The following is a 20885-nucleotide window of genomic DNA, read 5'->3' as shown; positions in this document are numbered from 1 at the left end:
CACACGAGAGGGGGGAGGGTCAGAGGGAGAAGCAGACTCCCTGCTGAGCAGGGAGCCCGATGCAGGACTCGATCCCGGGACTCCAGGATCATGACCTGAGCCGAAGGCAGTCACTTAACCAACTGAGCCACCCAGGTGCCCCAGACAGAATTTCTTGCCTCTCTGGGGAGGGCTGGGAGATGGCCACGCCACACTGTCCACACTGGTCTTTAGCGATCAGTGCAAATTGCGCCAGAATCTCCCAGGCTATCTTGGGGCTCCTGGCTGGCTCATTTGGAAGAGCATGTGACTCTTGATCTCCGGGTTGTGAGTTCAAGCCCCACGTTAGGTGGAGAGATTACTAAAAATAAACTTAAAAAAAAAAATCTCTCGGTCCATCCCAATTACCAGCTCCTGGGGAAAAAATACCTGACTGGCCTGGCTTGGAATAGGGATGTATCAAGAGGGCTAATCAACTGTGGCCAAATGGTATGGCAAGAAGGTACAACAATGTTGTGGCCCTACACTACAGTGGTGGTGGCAGTGGGTGGCCTCAGGGAATGGGCCTTATGAGCTGAGCATATGCCCTAAAAGATCCTTGCCACAAGAGCTTTCTGGAACAATGGGTCCCTGACCCACCCACCTTAGGGCCCTGGTCCCTCTTGACTGGAGCAGAGGAAGTGTTTCCTCCCGAATTGCAGAGCATGGATGTGGTGTGGAAGGTCCTCCCTGCCCAGCTCCAGAGCAGCTCTATAATCGCTTCGTCTTCACACGTGGGCCACTGAGCATGGTCAGGCTGGGTTCAGCAGACTTGGGCTCTGGTGGGATTCACGCAGGCGGGATCCAGGGGGAGGTGTGGGACACCTGCCAGTCTCCCTGCACTGGCAGCCTACACAGCAAGGCAGAGTGGAGCATCTTCACATGCTCTCTTGGCCACAAGGGTGACAGGGTGGTGGTGAGAGGTCAAGTGGATCCCTGGGTGAAGATGCCTGGATTGGGGAACAAAAAGGCTGCCCTGGGAAGGCAGAGAGGGAGAGGGTGCTGAGCTGGTGGCACAGGATGGCCAGAAGCCCCAGGAGAACCTTGGAGATGAGACCTGCCAATCACAACACCAGCCAAGTCTGCAGACCCTTCCAGAGAGAGCTGTCTGGCCCAGGGGCACTGCTGAAAGGGGGTAATCACATGGCCAGCCTGGGGCAGCCAACCCACAGTTTGCCAGACCGGCAGCCCCCATGGGACCTAGCTTGGACCCTCCAGATTCGGGAGTTGGAGATGGGAAATACAAATTAGAAAGACAGGGGGCATCAGAAAAGGGCGACTGCATGGTTCCCCGAGAGGAACGTGAGGGTGCGGCATGTCAGAGGGAGCATGGTGCTACCCTGGCAGAGGAGGAGCCCTCTGGAAGCAGGACCATGATGCACAGGGACTGTTAGGGAAAGAGACCATGAGTCCTAAGAGGCTGGAAGAGCCAGGAAGGTGCACACTGGAGTGGAGGAAGAGCCCGGAGCAGGGACTTGTATTCAAGCAGAGCACGTTAGGTCAGGGGGTCGGAGCACGGCAGCTGTCAGGAAGGCCTGCCGGAGGTGTTACTCCAGGGCAGGTGCTCAGGCCTGCAGAAGTGGGGCTGCAATCTCTGGTCGAGAAAACTGTGCTCCATCAACACTAGCTTTATTTCCCCTACTGGTTCCCCTGACAGGCCAGCAGAGCTCCTCATGGGCATCCAGCCCACCCTGACCTCTGCTCAGGGCAGGGACCGGCTGGGGGCAGGGGGCAGGGCAGCAGTCCATTGGAGCAAGAGGAGGAGCAGGGAATCAAGCGCTGGGTGCAGCTTACAGGGGGCCTCACGGAGGGTCGCTGCGGCCCACGTTTGTGGAGTGGCTGAGCCCCATCTCCACTTGAGGCTCGGGGGAGCTCTGGGATGGGCCATTGTCCCCTAAGAAATCCTCCTCCTCCTGCTCATCCTCTTCCTCCTCATCACTCTGACTGTCCATGTCTACTACTTCCTGACGCTGATGAGAGCCCACGCCTGGGCCAGAGAACACGGAGGGCTTGGGCTCTTGCTGGCTCGCTGGTTCCTGCTCCTCGGCTGTAGTATCCTCCTGAGCCGCGAGCAGCTGAGAATCAGGAAACTCACTGTCGAAGCTGGACTCCATGGCCTCCTCCTGATCCGCTTGGGTGGCCGGCTCCAGCAGCGTGGAGAGGGACTCCGTGCTGCTGTGGGGCGCCCCGTGGTGGGGGGCCCCGTGGTGCGGGGCCCCACAGTGGATGGTGCCGTGGTGGGAGCTACGCTGGGAGGCGGAGTCATGCTGGGATGCTTGTCTGGACTTCTGCCGGGCCCACTCGGCCTCCTCCAGCCTGCGCAGCAGACAGCTCCAGTCGATCTTTGAGGACAGGCAGATGCGGGAGCCCTTCACTTTCTTGAAGCCCAGGAAGAGGTCCATGAGCGTCTCGGTGACAGGGAAGGAGATGAAGCCCAGCTGCTTGGAGAGGTTCTTCTCGAACTTGTACTTGTAGATGAGCAAGGACACGACCTGCTCCACCAAGTAGCTGACGAGCTCCTCGTACAAGGGGTTGGAGAGGTGGGATATGGTAGACTTGGAGGAGATGGAGGGTAGTGGCTTCTTCCTCATGAACTTGTAATTGGGGCTCTGTGCAACAGTCGGGGAGGGAAAGGGAGACACGTCATGCCACTCCCAATGCCTTAGGGTGCCCCTCACACCCAGAACACCCTCCACGTCACCCACACAGATGCCACGCTTGTCGTCACACTAGCCGTACGGCCTTGCCCCATCTGCTATGCTGTCTCAGTCCACAGCTTGAGCACACGTCCTGCGTGTCAGCTGCACCCTCACACTTACCACAATGGCCTCCTCACGCTGACCACACCAGTCAGGCCTGCAGCAAGGCTGGTGACGTCAGTCATGGCGTCAGCCAAACTGGAGCCTGGATAACCTGGGCTCTGGTAGGTTCTCCCCCAGGCTAAGGTTCAGAGGAGGGAAGCCTGCCTGGGCCTTGATGGGTGAGACGAGAGTCAGGGGCTGTGGTGGGGACCTACCAGGGTGAAGCCACCTTTGTCTTCTCCATACCCTTCCTGAGCAACTCCCTCTCAGGAGACACACTGGAGAGTCCTGGCCTAGGTAGTGGAAGCAGAGGGAGCTGGACCTAGGATGCAGAGCCCCACTCTGGCTTAGGCTGCTGTCCACAAGGGACAGGACGCTGCCCACATAGAAGGGCCTCTGAGATTCACATGCAAACATTACAAAAATACCCAGGATAAAAAATAGGCTTTATTCATCTTTGACCACACCTGGCAGTAGCTAGGCCAGGATTTCTGCTCCCCATCAGCTTGTCACCTGCTCAGGTGGTTTCCACTGCGCAGGGCAAGATACCTGGGACAGTGGTTGCTAAAGGTGGTAGTTGAAGGAGCCTTTCCCATGCAGATCTTTCCTTAAGCTTCCTAGCCCCACCCTTGAGGTCTTGTCTGGGTACAGTGAAACAGGAGATGGGGAGAAGCTTCTTACCGAGGAGGCAAGTGGTGAGAGCACAGGAAGGTGGTGGGAGAAGCCAGGGCAGGGGGAGGTGAGAGGAGCTATGCCCCGGGTGGTGGGCTGGGTCTGGCTGGAGGACCCTTCCACCACGATCCTAGGGGCAGGCAGGGTGGGGTGCATGCTCCGCCAGGGATGGGCCTTCTGGCTGGAGCTCAGGGGCCCAGAAGAAGGTATGTGTGGTCTCTGTACTTCAGGGTCCTGGTCAGGAGCCTCCTGTCTGGGGTGGGGTGAGGGAACCTTGGGTTCTTCTGTGGGTGTCACCTCGATCCTGAATCTGGTGGCCACTTGGGTACTAGACACAGGGGAACCACCTTCCTTGGGCTGGGCCCGTCCTCTGCCCTTGGTGCTCTTTCTTCGAATCATCTTGGAGCTGGAGACTTGGGTGGGAAGCACATCGTAGGGCTCCTCCCCGTCGGTGGGTGTGGCTGGCTTGGAGCCTGTTGTGGAGTCAGAATTGGGCTCTGTTGGGGGCTCCCATTCTGATGGGAAGAGAGGGCAGCCATCATGGCGGCAGGCTCCACTGAGCTTGTCCACAGCCTGGCGGACCACACTCTGCAGGGCGGGGAAGAGGTGGTGCTCAGCCAGGAAGTCCAGGGTCTGATAGGGCTCACGGAATGAACAGTAGCCAGGCAGGCCAAAGGACGCTGGCTGGCTCAACAAGGACTTGATCTCCTTATCAAACCCTCGCTTGAGGAAGGTCAGTTCCTGTTCTCCAGGCCCGGGCTCTGATGTTTGCGGTGTCCCTGTGCTTGAGTCCAGCAGGCCTGAGAACCAGGACAGAGGTGGCTCCTGGGTCTGGGTCCACTGGCTGCTGGCCTGGCTGCCCAGTGAGTCCCACAGCAGGGAGTCCCTCCGGAAGCAGGACTGACCCAGGCCTTTCTGCAGAGAGAGGGGGGCTTTCAGGGGCATCCAAGAGCAGCCAAGCAAGGCCTAACCCTGGCCCTGGGCTCTGGACTGGGGTCCATCCCGCCCACCCTGGGCCATGGCCCTAGATCTCACCCCTCTGTTCTCCAGCTTCAGCAGCCGTTTGAGGTTCTTCTCCAGCAAAAGCCTGTCCCTCATGGATGGCAGTGAGCCCTTGCCACGGGTGCCCAGGTCACTGTCCTGGCCGTGGGAGCCCAGCCAGCCAGCTGTGAAGCTGCTATGGGAGTCAGATGTGGAACTGGAGGAGGATGGGTAGTTGTTGGGCCACCCAGTGCAGAGGCTGGGCCGGGCCCGGTGCCTGTGCGCGGTGCTGAGGCTGGGCCGGGCGCGCACCCGCCGCCCACCCCTCGGCACCTCGATCGGGTCCTGCACCTCCACCAGTGGCACCCCAGCCTCTGTCTTCATAGTGGTCATGCGCTCAGTTGCCTCTTCCACCACCGTCTGTAGGCTGTCTAGCACCTGACCCTCGACGAGGAAATCCAGGAAGCTACCAAAGGGCCGAGGGTCCCTTGGGTTTCGTCGGTGGCCACGGAGCCTTAAGCTGTCTGGGGGGGTGTACCTCGATGGTGGGTGCGGCATGTGGCCCAACTTGGAGGCTTGCCCCATTTCCGGGAACAGTGGCTTCTTAGGCGGCTGCACCAGAGCAGACAGGCATGTCACATAGGGCAGGGATGTTCCACAGGGGTAGCGTCCCTGCAGGTCCTCCTAGGGTGCCAAGAACTGAGTGGGAGTGGGCAGTGGAAGGAAGTGTGCTTTGGAGTCAGGAAGTTCCTGGATTTGGACCCTAGCTCTGCCACTGCAGGCTGACACCTGGGCACGATGGCCCCTCTTGAGATCCAGTTTCCTCTTCTGCAAAGTAGGGATCGATTTCGGGTCACCCTGATGCTTCCCCGACACATAGATTTCATATATACAAGATGTGGCTAGGGAGCCTGAAAGCCCACTTCTGCCCTCACACAGGGCAGGAATGGGCAATCACAAACCCCTCTGAGTCCTACTTGGGCTCCTCATCTGTACTTTGAGCAGACCAGCCCTGTCTCCACTATACAGACCACCTGTAGTCCTGACCCCTGGGCCCCCCGTGGCTGCTTCTGAAACTTTGAGGCTTGGGCCCTGAGTAGACTCCATGCTCCCACTCGGGTACCACTCTACCAAGCTCCTCCAGAGCTGCTAGAGGTCAGGGGACACGGTGAATGAAATTGCTGGTGACTAGGGCCCAGCGGGCGGTCAGAGGAGTGGTCAAGGTGATAAGGATGTCACTAAGAGGCTCAGAGATGAGGTCAATAGGCACTGAGAAAGGGGGGCTGTGATCTGGGGTGCTGGAGCTGGTGGGGAACATTCTGGGGCATCTTGGGAGTCAGGGCCCTGCCGGACACACTTACCCGGGCCACGTAGGTGGTGTGGCCGGCCTCGTCGTCTGCCAAGTATCCGGAATGGTGGCGGCAGCTGGTCATGGTGAGGATGCACCGGCCGGCTATCCTCCTCCTCTCGGGTTCCGCAGCGCAGCCACTGATGCCTCTCTGCGCCGGGCGGGGAGATGTCGTGAGGGTCTCCCTAGGCCTCCGTGAGTCCAACTCTCCCTTCGTCTGTCAGCCACTGCGTCAGCGGTCCCGGGGTCCGCGGGTCCCTCGCTCCCCTCACCCCACGTCCTTCACGCGTCGGGCCCTTCCGCTGCTCGGCGTCCCCTGGGCGTCTGCGCACCGTCCGTGTCCAGAGTCGCCGGGGGTGGGGTCCCCAAGGACGTCCACATGCTGTCTCCGACCATCTCTGGGCCTGAGTGTGTCCGACCCTCCCTCCTCCTAGACCCAAAACTCCCTGGCGTCTGCCCCTGGCCCAGAGCAGACCTGCTCACCAGAGTCCGCGCCTCGCTCGGTGCCAGTCAATGTAGTCTGCGCCCTCTCCAGGGCGGCGACACCGGGCTCTGGAGTCGCCCCCACCTTCCCCGCTTGCTCATTTACATGCTACGTCCTGATTGGCTCGCAATGCCTTCTAGCCCCCCATCCGACACAATGGCTGGGGTCGGGACCCAGACTGGCCCCTCCCTCGCCGCTCTGTCTTTGCCCCGCCCACACTCGCAGTGGTGTCAGGGAATGCCTCTGACTGCTCCCGCAAGCCAGGAGGAGTCGGGCTGCGCACCTGAGGGGAGCCCTAAAGGGTCAAAGCCACGGCCTCCTCTGGTGACAGAAGCACTTTCCTCGACTCCACTCTGGTCGCTGCGTTTCCTGGGCTCCTGCTCTCTGACTGCTCCTACCTAGGGTTCTCCCCTCGCCCAGCGTGGACAACCCCAGTGGGGGTTGGGGTTGGGGGTGGTCTTCAGCCCTCCCCCCTCTGCGGTGTCCCTGAGCGCAGCGTACGAGTCCCAGTTCTAAGGCATAGACCTAGCTTCAATTCCTAGCTCTGCTGTTTCCTGACAGTGTGACTCAACCTCTCTGATCATCTGCTCCTCCTCTATAAATAACTGAGCGTCCTTCCATATGGGAGTATGGAGATTAAATTAAATCTGCGTACAACACACCCAGCACTCCAATAAGAGCCCTGGGTATCTCTCTCTCCTTTCCCTCCTTTCCCCCTAGGCCCAGTAAACTAATGTCCCTTCCAGGTGTCACCTCCTCTGAGAAGCCTTCCCAGAAGGCCTGCCACCCCAAACAGAATTACCAAAAGCCCCATTCCAGACTCTGCCACTTGTATTGCTACTTGTCTACCAGATGGTGTTCCTTGGGGGTACGAACTGAGGCACTCCCCCCTAATCTCTAATATTTCTAATACCAGTAGGTGCTGAATAAATGTCAATTTCCTCTTTCCAATCTGCATGCCATCAGGGCCTCTGGCTTTCCAGGATCAGCTTCCCAGGGGAGAAAGATAGTTGAAGTCCAACAATTCAATAATCACAACTGAACACAACAATCCTTATGCCAAGAGCTTGATGAAGAGCACGATGAGGCCTCTGATCTGTACAACATCCCACGAGGAGCATATGATTTGTTATGCTCAAGCTCAGCTCTGCCCTCTCTGCCCCTGACCCAGAGGAGAGCTAGGGACTAGACAACCAGAGTAGGCACAACCAGAGCAGGCCCAGAGCTTTGGAGGCCAGTCCCAGCTCCACTACTCCTGGCAGGCTCACTTTGGGCAAGACACTTCTCCCCTCTGAGCATCAGTTTCCTCATCTGTAAAACAGGAATGACATTACCAACCTCATGGGCTGGACACAAATGCTGCACTTTCCATTGGGAACATCAGCGTAGCCACATCACAATAAAAACTCTCTGTCAACCATGGTGACTATTTGTATAGTCATCAGTAAGGCAAGTTTTTCTGGACTACAGAGGGAAAAAAAATGAGATTATAAATGTAAGTTGTAGCCTGACACAGAGTTCAAGTTGTGGAATCAGGGACTAATGCGTCCTCAAACGAAGCCATTGGTATACATGTTTTCTAACTTAGAACTTTTATTTTAAGAAAAAGAAAGAACGAACGAAAGAAAAAGCCTCTTCCTAGAAAAAAATGTAGTCAATGTAGTCTGCGCCCTCTCCAGGGCGGCGACACCGGGCTCTGGAGTCGCCCCCACCTTCCCCGCTTGCTCATTTACAAATTGCCTATTTGGCAATTTGAAAAAGTTCATAGTCACTATCGAAAAATGAAACATTACAAGAACGAGATAACATTGATGTGATCATTATCGTCTCAAAACAACACAAAACTTTGGGGTGGGGGAGAAAAGGAATCGGGTTTATTTGCTTAGAAAAGTATTGGAAGGACGCTATCCAGAAAGTTAACAGTGGTGAACTTAGGGAAAGGTACGATAATTTTTTTTTCCAACAGGGTTTTTTTTCTCCCCCTATTTTTCATATTTCTTTTAAAGATTGTATTTATTTGAGAGAGCACGAGCAGGGAGGACGGACAGAGGGAGAGGGAGAAGCCCACGCCAGGGTGAGCAGAGAGCCCCATCCGGGGCTAGATCCCAGGGCCCTGAGACCATGACCTGAGCCGAAGGCAGACGCTTAACCGCCTGAGCCACCCAGGCGCCCCTGTATTTTTCATGCTGAATAACGTTTTTGCAGTTGCTGAAAATTCCGTGTCGCAATATCCAGCCATGGTGTTTGGTTAGGGCGAGCGCACTGTGTGGTGGGAGGGGATCGCTGCTGGCCCACACCGGGACCAGTAGGTGGCGAGAACAAAGACCAAGCGCAGCGGCGCCGGGGCGTGCGCGTCGGGGCGGAGCCTCGGACTGCGTCTAGGGTGGGGCTTGGATCCAGTCCTCTAGAGTCCTGAGCAGTCCCTAGGAGTAATCCATGGCTCGACCGCGCGTGCTGCTGGTGGTCACCGCTGACGACTTTGGTTACTGCCCGCGGCGCGATGAGGGCATCGTAGAGGCCTTCCTGGCAGGGGCTGTGACCAGCGTGTCCCTGCTGGTCAACGGCACAGCCGCAGAGAGCGCGGCGGAGCTGGCCCGCAGGTGAGTGGCTGCACCCTACAGGGTCTGGGCGGGCTTGGGGAGCCGCCGCTCCGGCCGCCAGTGCTCCCGTTCGCGCTCCGCCTGCAGGCACCAAATCCCCACGGGCCTCCACGCCAACCTGTCCGAGGGCCGCCCCGTAGGCCCGGCCCGCCCCGGCGCCTCGTCGCTGCTCAGCCCCGAAGGCTTCTTCCTCGGCAAGATGGGATTTCGAGAGGCGATGGCGGCCGGAGACGTAGCCTTGCCCCAGGTGCGGACGTTCGGCTGCAGGAAGAGGCTCGCGTTGACCCCCAAGGCTCGTCCCGAGGGTACCGTGAAGCCATTAGGGGCAGGGGCGCGCGATGGATGCTTTCCTGGTTCATACTGGAGCAGTCACGCAGAGGCACTTGGAGGGAGTCCTCCTAGGTTGCTGCTTCCCGACATTCAAGGTGCCTTGTCGTTCTCTCTCCAGGTGCAGGAAGAGCTGGAGGCCCAGCTGATACGCTTCCGAGAATTACTGGGCAGGGACCCCACTCACGTGGACGGGCACCAGCACGTGCACGTGCTCCCAGGTTGGGGGGGTCGTTGTTCCCTGGTGGGGCGCCCGGGATGAGAGGTGGTCCCCGGTAGTAGGCCGTGCTACTTCCTGACTCTTCCCCGCCCGCAGGCGTGTGCCAGGTGTTCGCAGAGACGCTGCAGGCCAACGGGGTGCGCTTCACACGGTTGCCGGTGGAGCGCGGGGTGGGCGGCTGCGCGTGGCTCGAGGCCCCCGCGCAAGCCTTCGCCTGTGCGGTGGAGCGCGACGCCCGGGCCGCTGTGGGCCCCTTCTCCCGCCACGGCCTACGGTGAGGCCCTCCGCCCCTGTCCCGCCCATATCCCGCCCATATCCCAGTGGGTCCTGCTGGCCCTTCACCTGACAGCCATGGCCGTTCCTCAGGCGTCCACTGACGTCGCCCCCACCCCAGCCCTGCCCATCACAGCCCTGCTGGTCCTCGCCGCTGATGCCCCTACATCCACAGGTGGACGGATGCCTTCGTGGGCCTGAGCACCTGCGGTCGGCACATGTCTGCTCACCGCGTATCAGGAGCGCTAGCTCGGGCCCTGGAAGGCATACCCACGGGCCACACCCTGACAGCTGAGCTGATGGCACACCCTGGCTACCCTAGTGTGCCTCCGTCCGGGGGCTGCGGTGAGGGCCCCGATGCCTTTTCCTGCTCTTGGGAGCGGCTGCATGAGCTGCGTGTCCTCACCGCGCCCACACTTCGGGCCCGACTTGCACAGGAGGGAGTGCAGCTCTGCACACTCCACAGCCTAGACTCCAAGAGGCCTGGGGAAGCGGTCCTTGGAGAAGCCAGTCTGGAAACATTCCTGGAGCCCTCCCCACCATGCCCCTGACAGCCAGCCAAGCATAAATGTCCTTTAGTGCACAGTGTCAAGCCCTGGGACAGCCTAGAACGAGGCCGAGAGCAGGGATCCAGTAACATACTTCCCTGGGCAGGCCCCTGTCACCTCTGTGTCCAGGTCCTCATGGCTCAGAATGGCGGCCAAAGCTTTGGCAACCCATCTTGGCTGCTGGCAGGTAGGCCCTGTGACATCTGAGCCTGGGGCCTGCCAAAGCATCTTCCTTGTTCAGATATGGTAGAGAGAGAGTGCTGTATTAATAAAATGTATGTCTTGTAAATTTGGGTGGTTTTTATTTTTTTTAAAGAGTTTATTTAAAGAGAGAGAAAGAGAATGATCGGGCGGGGGGGAGCAGAGGGAGAGAGAGAGAAGCAAACTCCCCGCTGAGCAAGGAGCCCCATGTGGGGCTCGATCCCAGGACCTGGAGATAATGACCTAAGCCGAAGACAATCGCTCAAACCGACTGAGCCACCCAGGGACCCCAAGTTTGGGTGGCTTTTAAACTGTGCCCTGGGAACTGTGAAAATGTTCAGACACAAGACAGGGCAAACGCAACTCCTTCAGGGCCCAAACCAGGTCATTATAACAGAATAGATATGCAAAACATACTCCAAGTTCTAGTTTTGTTCATGCTTAAGTTTATTATTTTGGGGGGAGGGAGGTTGGGAGAAGAATGTCTCACCAGGCTACTTTTTGGAAGGTAATATTATAATCTCAAATTTTATTTAAAAAGTCACTTGTTTTTCTTCCTCTTCCCCTAAGCGACCTGAGGTGACCTCTGAAAATGGTTCGCTATTCGCTTGACCCAGAAAACCCTACGAAATCATGTAAATCAAGAGGTTCAAATCTTCGTGTTCACTTTAAGAACACACGTGAAACTGCCCAGGCCATCAAGGGTATGCATATCCGAAAAGCCACCAAGTATCTGAAAGACGTCACTTTACAGAAGCAGTGTGTGCCATTCCATCGCTACAATGGTGGAGTTGGTAGGTGTGCCCAGGCCAAACAGTGGGGCTGGACACAGGGTTGGTGGCCCAAGAAGAGCGCTGAATTTTTACTGCACATGCTTAAAAATGCAGAGAGTAATGCTGAACTAAGGGTTTAGATGTTGATTCTCTGGTCATTGAGCACATCCAGGTGAAAAAAGCCCCCAAGATGCGGCATAGAACGTACAGGGCTCATGGTCGGATTAACCCATGCATGAGCTCTCCCTGCCACATTGGGATGATCCTTACTGAAAAAGAGCAGATTGTTCCTAAACCAGAAGAGGAGGTTGCACAGAAGAAAAAGATATCCCAGAAGAAACTGAAGAAACAAAAACAACTGGCCCGGGAGTAAGTTCTGAAGAATAAATACAAATAAAAATAAAAAGAGAGAAAAAAAAGTCACTTGTTTTGTTGTTGTTTTGAGGGGCTTGACCTCACAACTGTGAGATCGAGACCTCAGCTGAGATCAAGAGTTGGAAGCTTAACTGACTGAGCCACCCAGGCACCCCGAAAGTCACCTGTTCTAAACAGGCATCCCTTTGCTATCCTAGGGGCAGATCTAAGGAGGTCCTGAAAGCCTATTTAAAGTTTTCCAGAAGGAACAGTCTTCTGTGGAAATGGGATCCAGGACTCCTCACCAGACCTGGTAATGTGTACATGCCCTGTCACTGGGGCTCATGTGTCTTGGATCAAGGAGAGGCAGGGAGCAGATGGGGAAGGTGGCAGGGAGTTCTTGGGAGCAGAGAGTCCTGCCCCACTCTCGAGTGTGGAAAGGCAGATGGAATGATGATCTTCCTGTCTCATTTAATCTCACATAATCCCCTATGCACGGGGACCAATATCTCCATCTTACAGACCAAGAAGTAGAAGTGGCAGAGCAGGGCTTTGAAGCTACCTGCTCATTTATTCACCATGCCGTGTCAGGCAAGGAATCGGGCGCCCAAAGAGCTCTCTCAGCCTAGGCAGCCCTGAGGGATGTATAGCTTTCTGAAGGGGTAAGGGTGGGATCTTGCTCCTCCTTCCTGCTGCCCCCATCCTACACCTCTACCCCCTTGACTGTGGCTTCAGCCCACTCTTTTCTGGCTCCATCTTTCTTTTTTTTTTAAGATTTTATTTATTTATTTGAGAGAGAGAATGAGAGAGAGCACATGAGAGGGAGGAGAGTCAGAGGGAGAAGCAGACTCCCTGCTGAGCAGGGAGCCCGATGCAGGACTCGATCCCGGGACTCCAGGATCATGACCTGAGCTGAAGGCAGTCGCCCAACCAACTGAGCCACCCAGGCGCCCTGGCTCCATCTTTCATACTAACCTTCCCTTGACCATGATTCTTTCATCAACAGGCCCTTTCCTCCTACCCTTCCTCCGTGGCTGTAAACTGGATTCACTTAGTCCCTCCTAGTGCCTTGCCCTCACCTCCTTGCCTTAGCCCAGTGGGGTCTGGCCACACTCCTGCAGGCTGCTGGCTGGAGCTGGTAGGGGTGGCCTGAAGGCAGCCTGTTGGCACAGAGGCACCTCCTTTGGGGGGGCGGGAGGGGGTTCCACTATTTTGACAGGAGGAGGCAGCTGGCTGTGGGGCTCTGAGACTTAGGACAGAGGTGTGGGTGGACAGGAGAGATTTGGGGTCTGCACAGACAAGATGAAGGTGCGGAGTGGGCTCCTGTTGCTCAGGGAGGGAGAGACGAGTGAGCGGGCTGAAAGCCCAGATCAGCCCTAGGGACCATTAGCATGTAACAGTGGAGAGAAGACAGGGGCCATGGCCACACTGGTAGAATAATCTGGAGACCGAGGTCCACCTCACAAGGGGAGGGAAAGTGATAAGGCAGAAGGCTGCAGGCCGTACAGGGCCTGTTGCGGAGCTGGTCATTAGGAGCCCCACTGGGGAGATGGGGGTATTCCTACATCAAACCTGCTGTGCACTGGGTGGCTTAGGCAAGGGGTTTACTGTTCTCCACCCATTCATCAGTTATGGAACAAAGGTCTATTGTGGGCCGGGCCAGGGCTGGGTGCCAGGACAGCCCAGCCTGCAAGGAGCTCAGTCTGGCATGAACACGGGGATAGCTGGTGTGATCCGGACTGCAGTGGGAGGGGACTGGGGGAGGAACACAAAGCAGAGTGTGGGCCAAAAGGGGATTCCTAACCAAGTCAGGCCTGCTTGGAGAATGCCCTCTGAAGAAATGACTTCTTTCTCTGGGCCTCAGTTATGGCCTCCGCTGTCAGGCAGCCCTTTGCGCTCTGATCCTCTGAGAGGCATGTAGGGTGCCCCAAGGAGCCCTTCTGCAAGAACGTGTTCCAATCACCCAGGAAACAGCTATCTAGCAAGTACCGCCTGAGCCAGGCTACCTTCAGCTCTGCTCGTTCTCCAGCTGGTGCCATCACCCCGTGCTGCATGAGGGACGCAGGGAGAGGAGGAAGAGCCAGTGCAGACGGGGCAGGAAGAACCAAGACCAGCTCTGGCTTTGCCTTCAACCGGGTCAGGGGGCTGCCCTGGCAGGGTGGGACATGGAGGTGCTGCCAACGAAGAAAGAGAGTGGGGCTGAGAGGCCGCCAGCCTGTGGACTGCGCAATGAGGAAGTCCTGGGGCCCTTGCCAGAGGAAGCCTCAGGGAGCCAGGGGCTGACAGAAGCCAGGCTGCCATGGGCACTGGAGTGATGAAGTAGATGTGTATTTTGAGCTGAACAATTAATACAAGAGTGAGGAAGGCAAGAAAATGGTGGCTCCGGAGTTGAGAAAGTTGAGAGAAGGTCCCGTAGGGCTCCGGATTTGGGAAGGGTCAGGCTCCAAGGAACCTGAGGGCTGGACTGTAACAGGCTCTGGAGCCAGACTGTAAAAACCCAGGCCTGGTTTCCTTGGCTGTCACTGAACCTCAGTCTCTTCCTCTGTAAAAATAGGGATAATGGTGTCCATGGCATTGTCTGGAGAGTCACGGAGGATGAAGTGCTAGAACACGGCAGAGTACCCTGCTGATGATCAAGGGAAAGGACCGGCTCCTTGCTTCCTGGTAAAAAGACATCCCAGGAAGGTTCCTCCTGGACACCTGCAGACCTATCTGACAGGGCAGGTCTGGTCTCCGCTGGTGTCAAATTCCAGACAGGGAAATAAGAAACAAGCATCACGGCCCCATGCTGCGTCAATACTACAACAGGAGGTCACTGGGACTTGGAAGCCAGATTCCTGGCTGGAATCATTCAAGAAAATGGCCTAGCCCCAGCCTCAGGCACACCCTCCTGAGTTTGGTGATGTTGAACAAGACAGCCACTGTTCAGACAGCAGACTCAGTCTGCTCCTCTAATAGTATCACTCTCTTGGGACTGAGAAGTGTACTGAAATGAGGCATATACATAGGGGCCACTGTCCCCTCCCCTGACACCCAAGGTGCCCCTTGGCAGGCCCTAATGGTCTGGATCTCCAGCCTTTTTGGCTTCCCTCCTGGGAAGGCCACACACCTCTGTGCTCTCTTCTGGAAAAGCTGGGCGTGGGGAGAAAGGAGCAGGCAGAAGAGCGAGCCTGGGCCCTGGCCGTCCCTCCCCCGTCTACAAGAACATAGGCCCCGGGCTCTGCCCACTCCCAGTAAGGAAGAAACCCACAAGACCAAACCAGTGTCGGAGAGCATTTTTATTAAGGGCAGCAGAACGGGATCGCGGCATCTCAGAAAGCCTATTCTCCGCCATGGGTGTGGCGGGGAGGGGCAGGGTGGGCGGGGAGGACCCAGCGCACTCCGAGGAACCCGGCGGGCGTGAATTCCTGAGTGGGCTCGGGTCAGCGGTGGCTGCTCCACAGCTCTCCCCTTCTCCAGAGGACCCAGCTGTTTGGTTGTGCAGCAGCCAGGGCTGCCCGCCAGCGTGCTCAAAGCCTGGCCCGGGGACTGCCCAGGCTGGACGGGACAAACTGCCTAGGCCTGAGGGAGGGCCCACCCACTGCCTCGCTCTCCCAGGGCCAGGCCTCTGATGGGGCAAACCCTGGGCTGCCATGCCAGGGCTGGGAGTCCCTGAGGGGCTGCCGGCTTTCACAGAGGTATCCTCCCATGATGAGCAGAGAAGTGAGAGGGCGACAGGCGGGCAGAACTACGCTGGTAGAGATACGAAGCAATGGGACAGTCTCCAAGAATGGCAATATTTCTGGGTTCAGAGAAGCAATGAGAACAAATGGTGGCTTATTTGTATAGCTTCTGACAGAATTTGGCATTTTATTACAAATCTGCATGTGAGTGAAATAAAAGTCCATCATCACCTTTCTGCTAATGAAGAGACAGATGTGGAAACACTGGCCCGACGCTCTTGTGTTCCCGGGCACACGGGAGTCTCCAGAACCTGCCCCCGGAGTGCCTAGGACTAAAGAAGCTGAGTTCATTGACACACCGCAGGGGCCATGCACCTGGACAACTAAACAACATTATGCTGCCTAACCTACCCATCACACCCACCTCTGCACAGGTGAAACCATCTTACAGGTCTGTAAAGCCCCGGAAAGATCCCAAGTAAGAGAGCTAAAAACAGAAAGCAGTTTCTTCACATGATCTTCTCCACAGAATCTAGTTCCCCCCTGAGAACCAAGAAGGGCAGCCGCCAGTGGCAGAAGAGGAGTTGGTGACACGGCGTCTGGACCATCGGCTTCCTCTGGGTGTCAGTGACCAGCATTCTCGATTTCAGGGGCAGTCCCGCTTGCTTTGAAAAGACATTAACATTCAAATCCTTACAAGTTCATCTGATGATAAATTCTAAGGTCAATTTTATTTCTACAAAAAAAGGCAGTCAAAACAATATAAAACACATGTAAAGGATATTACTGAGTGAGCTTCAAGTGGAGCTTGACTCTGCAAAGGCTGTGAGTCCAGAGGGAGAGGGAAGGCCGTCTTATTCCGGGGCTGGCCGGCTGCTCCAAAGGAAGGGGCCAGCAGGGCACCAGCAACCCCAGACTGTTGCTGGCTACAGCCAAGTCCCGCCAATTCCAACCCCGCAAAGGGTCAAACTGTGCCGAGGGAGGGTCGCAGTGGGGCTGCGCTGCACTGAGGAGCTGGGAGAGCGAGCTCCGTGGCACATTCAGATGGAGCTTAGAGACAGGTGAGCGTGGAATTTCACATGGACATCTGGCTTCGGCGTTGTCCGCAGTGACCAGCACGTCTTCTACAGTGGCTGCAGGGAGGAGCGTCAACCTTTGGCCGCAGGAGCCTCTCTGGCGAGAAATTCCTCACACAAATGCACAGCATCCTCTGGTCGGCAGGCCCTCCCCTGGGGTTGCCACAGACCTGGGTTTCCCCAAGCAGGCCAGGCCAGGCTGAAGTTCAATCACGCACACAGACATCAGGGTTTGCCCATTTAACCAATATTATTGTGGTAACACCAGCCAGATTTTTACAGAAGAACTGGGCCTCCCTTTTCATGGCTGGTTTTTGTTTTGTTTTGTTTTGTTTCGTGGTGAGGGGGAGGTGGTGGGGTGGTGAGTGGTGGTTTGCTTGTTTTTAAATTCTTTTTAAAGGATGTTATAAATTGGAGCCAGGAGAATTTGAACCAACTCCCACACAGGGCAGTGCAACATGGGAGTAGAGAAGCCACCAGAATTGCCAGGAGCGGTCTCTTCTCCTTTGCAGAGGAGATAGCCCTGGGTCTGGGGGAAGTGAATGAGTGAAAAATAAACCAAATGCAAGAAAGTGGGAGTTGCAAGGGCAGGGGAAGAAAGGGAACTGCAACTTTTTTTTTCTTTTTCTTTTTTTTCCTTAACCTTAAGGGCTAAATGTAAATTGAAGGTTTTGGATCAATTTGGACAAGAAAAGAAACACCATTCTTTTAAAGTAGATTGAAGCAGTGATTTTTAAAACAAAGAAAGCAGAACTAGAACATCTTAAATTTTTAATCCTTTCTTTACAGGTTACCTAAACCACTTTTGATTAAGAAAACTGTAGAAAGTTAGTAACTGCCACAAGCAAATGCCAGGCGGCGGCACGTGTCAATTTTCCACAGAGTCCTGCTTTGCGGGGTCTCCGCTCACACTCGCTGGAATCGGTCGCGGCAGAGTTTAGTCCACAGGTCGCTTCTCCCCGTATTTCTTTGTAAACTCTTCAGCATTCTTACAGAATTTTTTACGGTCCTTAGAGTATTCTTCAGCTAGGTCAGCCCGAAGTGGGTGCTCGGGCTGGGGGTCGTTCACCAGTGCTATGAGGGACTGGATTACTGCCAAGAAAAGGACCAGGCACCGCTGGTTAGAACAGTCTCAGAAAGGGCAACTTCTGACTGCAACACTGACTTACATCAATGTGCTTTTAAGATAAAGTGGCCTCCCGTTTATCCAAAATTCTAACCACCAGGGCGCAACCCATCTCTCCTCTGTAGTAGGGAGAAAGTGCTGGGCCACAAGCTGCTAACAAGACAGCGGGTAACTGTTCAGAGTGACACCTCCACCTCCTCCAGGAACCTTCCTGAACTGACATCTCAGGGAACCCCAGTCACTCTCACTCCCCCTTCTCCTGAACTCTGGAGATCTTGGTCCTAGCACGGACACCCCCTCACATACATATACACACACTTGCACACACAGGTGGAGCTTCTCCAGGGCAGGGACTGGGTGACATGTCCCCTCACTACGATCGGTTCAGGGGACTTTGGTGTCTGCATGGTGTAAATGCATAATGGGCTCACCCTGGAAGACCCCTAAGAGCTTCTCAACTAGCTGAGACAGGTTCACTTGACACGCTGTCTTAACTGCTAGAAGGTAGCTAACCCTCACCAGTGTTATGCTCTCAATCCCAGAAGCAGAAATCACACCAACTGCTTGGGGTGGGCTCCACAATGCTTTCGCAAAGTACAGTAAGTCCTAGATGTCCTGGAAGGCTAGCCCTGGGATGGAAGGGCCACAGGGGAAAGGAAGGTGGGGGAGGGAGATCGAGGGGGAAGGATGGAAGGTCCAGGAACCCCAGGCTCCCTCACCTCAGAAGTGGGATGCATGTAGCCACTTCGCCTTCTCACACACGTTTTTCCTCACCCAGCCCTGATTAGGACCAGCACCCCCAGAATGCTGTGTTCCTTCCCACTGCCACGTTCCTAGCAAAAAGGCATCTCTCCTCTGGATTACCGATGCCACGGATTCCTTTGCTGGGGACTGTGTTTTTCACCCCAGCATTACAAGTTATGGATTAAATGCTAGTGCTGGCTGAGCCAGGCACAAAGGCCTACCCAGCCCCTAGCTCTGCTCTGAGTGGGAGGAACAGCACAAAGCACCCCTGGCCAGGCAGCCAAAGCCCACTTGCCCTCACCTCTGCCTATCAGTGCTACCAGGTGAGATGGGGCAATTGAGGGTTTCTGTGACCATGGTGGACACAGCTGAGGAGGGGTGGCACATGCAGGGCTGACGGGATCCAGGTTGAGTAGGGAGGAAGGGCTGGTGGGCAAAGAGGGTGGACTATGAAGAGCAAGCAGGAGTGAAGGGCCTGGAAGCATCTCTGTAGGCTGAGGCAGTTTCTAATCCAATCTCCACATCACCCCCAGGGGCAGGCATTATCACCTCCCACCTGTAAATATCTCTAAGAGGAAGCAGGCCCTGCAAGTATATTTTTGTCTGTTTATTTAAGATTTATCCCTTTCACATTTGATTCTTGTGTGACAGCACAAATGATAATAAAGCTATTTTGTTTGTTCCTGTTTCCCCAATTCCCACCACTGGTGTTCCACTGTTTGCCATATATCCACATATAGCCTAAATGATCAGTTACCTAATATATTTCTCTAAATCACCTCATTTTTTAAAATATAAATTTTTTTCAAAGAAAAAGTAAATGTAACTCCAATGGAAAATCACTTTGACTTGCCATAAACAGAAGGCATGCATCAACAAACATTAAAATGAGCACCTAAGGCCCCCTCCTGTCCAGCCAAGGGAAGCAACCACACTGAGACACTCTTCCAGAGCACACCTTTCACAGTTTCTCTCAGACACTACCTCAGCTCGAGGGCCATGCCCTATTTTAGCAAGCTCCCACATTGCCCACCCTGTGCTCAGCTGTGAGACTGCTCCATATCCCTCCTGTTGTTCTTGACTTCAGGTTGGAAACCTGCACCACATGTGACTCAGTGCATAAACAGATGGCTTCCTGTCTTCTGCTGTGATTAGAAACTGTTCTATAGCAGAACTGCTGCTTCATTAGCATTTCAGGAACCTCAAGGGGCTCTTGCCTGGATGAGTGCGTTGGGGGTGTGTATGGGGGTGGGGCACTGAGGAGTTTTCAAGGTTTCCTGTTCACCCTCCGTGATGGGTACTCAGGTTCTCTGGCTTTTCACTATGATCATCTTAATACCTAATGTATCAGTATAAAACCATTTGTTCATTATTAAGGCTGGCTTTTCAAAAGATAATCACTTTGCAAGTTTGCTCTATCTGTTAAATTCTTTTCTGGTAACTTGCTTTCGCTTATTTGATCAAGTCGAAATATTCTCCAATTTATTTAGTAGTTCTGATGAGTATTTCATTCTTTCTCTGTTCCTTTGGGGGCATTTCGGGCTCCTTATTTAAACTGTAATAAAATCCAGCTGAGCTTAGCTTGCTTTGCTAGTGAGGACACTGACGGCTACAACTGCTTTTCACACTACAACTGTGGCCCCATCCCAGCATTTTCACACATAAAACAGCGCACTCATGATATTTTACAAATGGTCTAGCCCTGGCTTTTTTAAAATCTCTTCCTTGACCCAAATGTTTCTGAGAAGTTATTTTATTTTGCCTCCAAAATATAAGAGTTTAAAAACATTACCAAATTTTACCTCCTACTCTCAATGTATAGGATCAGAGAATAAAGGCTATAAAATTTCCCCATTTTTGTTCTTACTGTCTCTTTGTAATAGGGGATGTAAACAATATCCATGATTCAACAGCCCCCTTCAGATCCAGGGGCTCCGTTCTCAGAATAAAATGTGAGTGGTACCCCAACCCTGAAAGTGTGCAATGCCTAACCAGCCTTCTACAGAATGTGCTACAAAATCTAATTAGTCTTCTGCTGTTTATTTCTTGAGTCCTCTTTCTAAATTTTATCTGCTTGATTTGTTTTAAGATAATTATGTGGGGGGGATGGAAACATTCAATTTAGGAATTATCTGATTTTTCTCTATATAATTTTGTTGCTGTTGTTTTTACATACAGAGTCCATATTATGCTGGCTTTGTTACTGTCTCTAATTTATATGCAAATCTTATTCAACCACCAAACTAAGCCCTTGCTCTGTTGCTGAGACATCTACTAGAACCAGATACACTGCTGAACAAAACTATGTCTTCAAGTTCTTTTTTTCTGGTGTTATTATCGCCAACTTCTACTACCTCTCTGTTTGATATAGTTTTGCTTTGTTTCCTGACTTTTCTCCTGCTGTTTTTGCTCAATTTTTAATGCTTCCCTACTTCCTAATTAAAAATTGAGATATTAAAAAAGTTGAGATATAAAAAAAGAAAAACTCTTAAAAGTAAAGAATTAAGTTGTTTTTAGTAGATACACAAAAACTGTGTGATACCACCATTTCACTCCAGAACATTTTCATCATTCCCAAAACAACACCCACTCTCAGTCACTTCCTAATCCCCTCATCCCAGCCCTAACAAACACTACTCTATGTTCTCTCTCTGTAGAATAACCTATTCTGGACATT

The 20885-nt window shown here is 54.2% G+C and overlaps 4 protein-coding genes across 7 annotated transcripts in view; 1 reads left to right on the top strand and 3 right to left on the bottom strand.

The window, feature by feature from the left end:
• Positions 1-8: 8 nt before the first annotated feature.
• On the bottom strand, positions 9-3943 carry LOC145716815 (uncharacterized). The gene is made up of 2 exons (XM_081801689.1): positions 3839-3943; positions 9-2627 (listed from the first exon to the last, which is right to left on the bottom strand). The coding sequence occupies exon 2, from the start codon at positions 2607-2609 to the stop codon at positions 1821-1823; it is 789 nt and encodes a 262-aa protein (XP_081657815.1). The 5' UTR covers positions 2610-2627; positions 3839-3943; the 3' UTR covers positions 9-1820.
• Positions 2649-7828, bottom strand: CCDC116 (coiled-coil domain containing 116). Its single transcript, XM_031039444.2, has 3 exons — positions 5834-7828; positions 4527-5084; positions 2649-4406 (listed from the first exon to the last, which is right to left on the bottom strand). The coding sequence occupies exons 1-3, from the start codon at positions 5903-5905 to the stop codon at positions 3384-3386; spliced, it is 1653 nt and encodes a 550-aa protein (XP_030895304.2). The 5' UTR covers positions 5906-7828; the 3' UTR covers positions 2649-3383.
• Positions 7829-8661: 833 nt separating this feature from the next.
• On the top strand, positions 8662-11652 carry YDJC (YdjC chitooligosaccharide deacetylase homolog). Its single transcript, XM_006743592.3, has 5 exons — positions 8662-8904; positions 8992-9151; positions 9353-9452; positions 9548-9725; positions 9900-11652. The coding sequence occupies exons 1-5, from the start codon at positions 8741-8743 to the stop codon at positions 10273-10275; spliced, it is 978 nt and encodes a 325-aa protein (XP_006743655.2). The 5' UTR covers positions 8662-8740; the 3' UTR covers positions 10276-11652.
• Positions 11653-15416: 3764 nt separating this feature from the next.
• UBE2L3 (ubiquitin conjugating enzyme E2 L3) overlaps positions 15417-20885 on the bottom strand; it is a 50654-nt gene continuing 45185 nt past the window's right edge. For all 4 annotated transcript variants that reach the window (XM_006743587.3, XM_031039436.2, XM_081801700.1 and 1 more), the window contains one exon: positions 15417-17430. In XM_006743587.3, coding sequence (XP_006743650.2) covers positions 17276-17430 — 155 coding nt within the window. In that variant the 3' untranslated portion in view covers positions 15417-17275. The remainder of the gene's footprint in view (positions 17431-20885) is intronic.

Source organism: Leptonychotes weddellii, chromosome 13, assembly GCF_054177405.1.
Source record: "Leptonychotes weddellii isolate Sample4059 chromosome 13, ASM5417740v2, whole genome shotgun sequence".
NCBI classification, from domain to species: domain Eukaryota; kingdom Metazoa; phylum Chordata; class Mammalia; order Carnivora; family Phocidae; genus Leptonychotes; species Leptonychotes weddellii.
The sequence above is the reverse complement of the archived record's forward strand: the minus strand, read 5'-3'. Positions and strand labels throughout refer to the sequence as shown.